General features: G+C 40.2%; 1 protein-coding gene across 1 annotated transcript; it reads left to right on the top strand.

Annotated features, from left to right (window-relative positions):
• The first annotated feature begins 2,409 nt into the window (after nucleotides 1–2,409).
• Nucleotides 2,410–3,575, top strand: LOC141659967 (uncharacterized). Its single transcript, XM_074466917.1, has 2 exons — nucleotides 2,410–3,010; nucleotides 3,157–3,575. The coding sequence occupies exons 1-2, from the start codon at nucleotides 2,410–2,412 to the stop codon at nucleotides 3,573–3,575; spliced, it is 1,020 nt and encodes a 339-aa protein (XP_074323018.1).
• The last annotated feature ends 2,328 nt before the right edge of the window (nucleotides 3,576–5,903 follow it).

Raw genomic sequence — 5,903 nt, 5'->3', positions numbered from 1 at the left:
TATGTATTAAAAAATGTTTTATAGAAAAAATGAAAGGAAATAAGTAATAATTTTATGTGGAGTATATCTCGAAAATCAGTTCATAGGATATATGATAAAAATAGTAATAAATATTTTTAAAAATGACAATAAAAGAAAATAAGTAATAATTTTATGGGGAGTATATCTCCAAAGGAAATGTTTTTTGCTAGATCATCCATTTTTTTCTTTGTGCTCCAAAATTTACAAATGCTATTTGGATTTTCTTAACATGTAATGATTGTCTGAACTTCTAAACTTTTGATTAAACACTTCAATTATATTGTATTGTAAGATACTACAGTATATGTAATTAGTCTAAAAAGCTGATATAGTTGATTATGTTTGAAAATATTGTTTTAGTATTACTAATAGAAATAGTTTGATATGATTTATTTGTAATTTGTAAAGTTTGATGCACTGTGTGACTTAACAAGCATACAAAAAGTTACTGACATAATGAGTTATTTTTTTTGACTTAAATTGAAATTTAAGGATCTAGAGTGAAATATAGGTATTTATGATTTCAGTATTTATTTTACTTATTTTTAATAATGATTTTCAGTTTTAATAAACATATTAACTAATATTCAAAAATATAACATGTATATGATGTCTTTCTCTTTTTTATATATTTTGTTTAAATTGAAAGAAATATTTTTAGTAATAAAATATATTAAATAATGATTATATGAAAATTGTTGAAGAAAATATTGTGCTCTTTTGAGAAATCTTAAAATAAATAACTTATGATTTAAAATGAATAAGTAACTTTAAAAGTGATAAGTATATGAACACTTATAAGCTATATAAGTGTTTGGATAATTTTACTTATAAGTCAGAATTTTTTTAACTTAAATGAACTAAAATATTTAATTTTTAAATATAATTATCTAAATTCATAAATTTTAAACTAAATTAACATTTAAAATATATAAATTAAGATTAAAATTAATAAAAATGAAAAAAAATCAAAATAGGTTAAGAAAAAATAAGTCGTCACCAACATTTCACTTTATCAACTTATAAATTATAAATTCTAACTTATAAGTTGAGTTACTAAGTATCTATAAGTGAGAACACAAAAAGCTGGTTGAACTTGCTCCCGCAGAAGCGTCAATCGTCATTTTTTTTTGTATTGGCTACATGAAACATCATTTTACCTGCTTCCAGCATAATTGGAGGCCCGTAAATTAGATCACGTCTGAACTCAAAAGTTTTATTGTTGAGTTATTTTAGTAGCTGCATCTCAATCATTAAGTGACAGATAGCGATTGTGGCTTGTCACTCGGAAGCATTTCCTGAAATGCAACTGTTGGACCAAGAGGAGAAGGCCCAAAAGAGTTGTAATTAGAGTAACTATTAGTTATTAATGTAAAACCCAAGAAGGCCCATTTGGGACTTAGTATAAATAAGAGATAACAACCTCATTAAAAGGGGTTGGCACATTAAGTAAAGAAGATCACTCCTTATAATTGAGTCTCATATATTAATAAATATTGCACGCACAACATTTGGCGCTAGAAGGAGGAGTTTACTTTTTAAATCCAACCGAAGATGATCGTTGAAGAGATTGATCCGGCAACAGCCGGACCAACTCAGGTGAAAGAACCAGTGGTAGAGGCTATCACCAATTCGAACGGTCACGAGGCACAAGAGCCACCCAAACATTCGACTTTGAAGCCGAAGTGTTTATTTCCTCCCCCTGAAGAAGGTTCTCATGATCAGGCGCCGAAGTTATCACAGGCTGATCAGCGAGACAGGAAGGGGAAGTTCAAATCGGATCAAAGACAAAGGATCCAGACATCCAAAGGAAAAAAGGTGTTGTCAAGCGACATGCGACTTCACCTTGAGAAAATTGAAAGGTCGAAGGCTGAAAATAATGAAGATCCGGAGGATTTGCCATACTCCGATGAGGAGCTGGAGCTCCTGGAACGTGAGACACAGATGCTTCAAGCCAAACTTGAACGACAGCGTGAAATCCATCGTCCCCGTCGTGAACTTCAGCAGGTTTCGATTAAAAATCAAGAGCAAGACGATGATCACTACATCGACGACGAAGACGCCGATTATGAGTATGAGCTGTCTGCAGAATTGACATACTCACAATCTCGAGGACGTCGACAACGCACAATATCGTCTGTCGATGTTTCTCAGTTAACCGAGTCCACAGAATCTATCTCCCATGAGGAATTTGCCAAGATGCAAGAGGAAATCGCTCAGATGCGCACCATAATGAAAAACCGGTCATGATTTGAAACTGTATCTGAAAGCCCCCTGTCGTTGGTTCTTGAAAAAGCACGCATCGACAGGACGTTGAAAACGCCTGCCCTCGATCATTTCGACGGATCTTCGGACCCGTTAGCATTTCTAAATACTTTTGATGGTCGCATGGCTTTCTTCGGCCACTCGGAGATCGCTAGGTGTCAGTTTTTCTCCACTTGCCCTCAAGGCACGGCTCTCCGATGGTACAGTAACTTGCCACCCCTGTCAATCGACTCGTGGACAACTTTGAAAAGCAAGTTTCAAGCTCGATTCTCCAGCAACTACAAAGGAATCAAAGTTACAGCATCCTTGATGACAATGCACCAACGCTCTGGTGAAAGTCTCCAGAGTTTCTTAACCCGGTTCAGGGAAGAGATAGCAGAAATTCCAGACTTAATAGAGCAGATGGCTGTCAATTTCCTGACGGCAGGTATCGATAAATCCAGGCATGGGCTACTTTTAGAAGAAATCTTTGAAAAAAGGCCAAAAACCCTCCAGGCCGCATTCCAGATTATAGAACATCGCATGATGCTTCAAGAAGCAGTAAGCTGCATACAATCCCCCCGGAGGTCGTCAAAATACGAACGACGCCGCAGCTATAGTCCACGATCCCCCGCGAGAGAAAGGTGTCGAGAACGTCGCCGATCACCCCACCACGCACATAGGATCTTCCTCCGAGGGATAGAAGAGAAAGAGATTGGCAGCCCGGCAATCGATCTGAAAGAGAGTTTACTAAACTCAACACCGAAAAGACGACAATTTTGGCAGTGTTAAAAACAGAGCCAGACTACCGTCCTCCAAGACCCATGTAACCGGGCAGGCCCCCAAGCTCCAGATATTGTGAATATCATGAGGATACTGGCCATACAACAGAGCAATGTTTTCAACTCAACAATTTCAACGAAGGAAAAATTCATCGAGGACAACTAGTCCACTATGTACAACACGATGATGAGCCCAAGCGCCACCATCGAGGTGAGGACGATCGTGTAATCGACGTCATTTTTGGCGGTATAGCCGCCGGGGGCCTCTCCCATAATTCTCGCAAGCTTGCTCGAGAAGTTTTTAATGTCAATCCCTCGACAACTAAACGCCCTCGAGCGAATCCCTCCCCAGTCATCTCTTTCTCCGACGATGATTACCGTCCCGGTCTCATCGAAGGCCACCAGGATGTTCTTGTCATCACAACGCGTGTGGGAAACAACACGGTTAAGAAAATGCTGGTCGATAATGGTAGCTACGTCGATGTGCTATATCATCATGCTTTTTCCCGAATGGACATCGGAGATTGAAGACTTGAAAATTCCCGAACCCCGTTATACGGGGTTACAGGCAATGAAGTCCATGTGGTAGGAACCGTCGACATGCCAGTGCTTTTTGGTTCTCCACCCTGTCAGGTTTGGAAAGTGGTCAAATTCCACGTGATTAGTGCTTCCTCAAGTTTCAACGCCATATTGGGGCGAACAACGATTACTGCACTCCGAGCTATAACATCTATCTCCCACTTAAAAATGAAGTTTTCCACAGACTTCGGTGTTGGAGAAATGATCGGTGATCAGGCAACAACAAGACAATGCTACTTAACCACCGTGTCTCCAAGAGAAAAGACAGACAAAGAATTAGACGTTAATCAAGTGCTCGACATCGACCCGAGGGACCTTATTGACCCGCCCACTAGCAATTCTTGCTCTCCCGTCGAAGAAACTAAAGAAATTGATGTGTTCGAAGGTAATCCTGAGAAAACTACAAGGATCGGCAAAAATCTTCCTGATCAGTTAAAGAAAGATATCACGTGCCTTACCCGTGAATTTTCTGACATTTTCGCCTGGGATCCAAAAGATATGCCTGGAATTCCCGAGGTCGTCGCCCGACACTCTTTACACATCAGTAAACATATCAGGCCAGTGAGACAAAGACACCGTACATTTTCTGCCGAGAAAAGAGCAGCCATCGACCAAGAGATCAATAGGTTACTCGAGGCTGGTTTCATTGAGCCAATACAGTTCCCCACATGGATCTCGAATGTGGTTCTGGTCCAGAAAAGTAATGAAAAGTGGAGAATGTGCATCGATTACTCAGATGTAAATAAGGCATGTCCTAAAGACTTTTACCCACTCCCGAATATCGATCAACTCATTGATGCAACAACTGGGAATGAACTTCTCTCTTTTATGGATGCCTTTTCGGGGTACAATCAGATTAAGATGGACTCACAAGACTGGCAGTAGACTGCGTTCATCACACACCGGGGAGTCTTCGGCTACCGAGTGATGCATTTCGGTTTAATCAACGCCGGAGCTACTTTTCAACAGATGATGGATAAAATATTCGCCTCGCAGATCGGGAGAAACATGCTGATATATGTCGACGACATGATCACAAAGTCGAAGATTTCCTCTGACCATGTGTTAGACCTTCGCGAAACATTTGAAAACGCAAGGAAAAACAACATGCGATTAAACCCGGCTAAATGCTCATTCGGTCTTACTGCCGGAAAATTCCTTTGCTTTTTGGTCACACAAAGAGGTATCGAAGCAGATCCATCTCAAGCAAGAGCAATCTTGGAAATGGAAAATCCAAAATCAGTAAAAGATTTACAAAAACTAACCGGTTGCATCACCGCACTTCGAAGGTTTATTCCCCAATCGTCAAAAAGATGCCTTCCCTTTTTCTCAGTAATAAAGAAAGCTTCCAAGTCCTCGCACTTTGAATGGAGCGAGGAGTGCGAAAAGAATCTCTCTGAGCTAAAAGCATTCCTAACAAGCCCACCCATCCTCACTCGACCTTTACCTGGAGGGCCTCTGAAGGTATACCTCTCTGCATCCGATGAAACTGTCGCGGCCGTACTGGTTCAGGTCGATGAAGGAAAAGAAATCCCGGTATACTACATTAGTCACTCTCTTCGAGATGCCGAAGTCAGATACCCGCAAGTAGAAAAATTGGTCTATGCCTTAATTATCGCAAGCCGAAAACTGAGACACTATTTCTAGGGAAGGGAGATTCACGTGCTTACGAATCAACCCCTAAAGAGGATCCTGCACAAACCCGACATGACGGGTAGACTTGCTGCGTGGACAATTGAATTAAGTCAGTTCTACATCGAGTATAAGCCCCGAACTGCGATAAAAGCCCAGGTTCTTTCAGAGTTCGTTGCCGAGTGTCAATTCCAAGCTAAAACCCAGAGCTTCGACGAAAATCATTTAAGACCGTGGTTACTATTCGTCAACGGATCATCGACAGCCGACTCTGCAGGAGCGAGAATTATTTTAATAAGTCCGGGGGGATTCAAAGTCCAGCAAGCTCTAAAGTTTGAATTCCCAGCTACAAACAATGTCGCCGAATACGAGGCACTCATCTCAGGGTTAAGACTAGCGACAGACCTTGAAGCTGAAATTATTGACATATTCGGAGATTCTCAGTTAGTCTCTAAACAAATAAGCGGGGAATTCAAGACACATAATGAAAAATTGACTCAATATCTGGCAAAAACACAAGAACTACTGAAGAAATTCTCCTCATGGAAACTAATGAAAAAGGCGATAAAGCTGCTACGGTGTTGGTTCTCCTCATAAACACAGACCATGTAATCTACTTGCCCTGCCTTTTTGTCGTTATTTTGA

The sequence above is a fragment of the Apium graveolens genome, chromosome 5 (genome assembly GCF_009905375.1).
Source record: "Apium graveolens cultivar Ventura chromosome 5, ASM990537v1, whole genome shotgun sequence".
Taxonomy (NCBI): domain Eukaryota; kingdom Viridiplantae; phylum Streptophyta; class Magnoliopsida; order Apiales; family Apiaceae; genus Apium; species Apium graveolens.
The sequence above is the reverse complement of the archived record's forward strand: the minus strand, read 5'-3'. Positions and strand labels throughout refer to the sequence as shown.

Coding starts and splice junctions, on each gene's coding strand:
- LOC141659967 (XM_074466917.1), top strand. CDS start 2,410: ATGGCTTTCTTCGGCCACTCGGAGATCGCTAGGTGTCAGTTTTTCTCC. Junction 3,011..3,156: donor GGCAATCGATCTGAAAGAGA/GTTTACTAAACT, acceptor GCCATACAACAG/AGCAATGTTTTCAACTCAAC.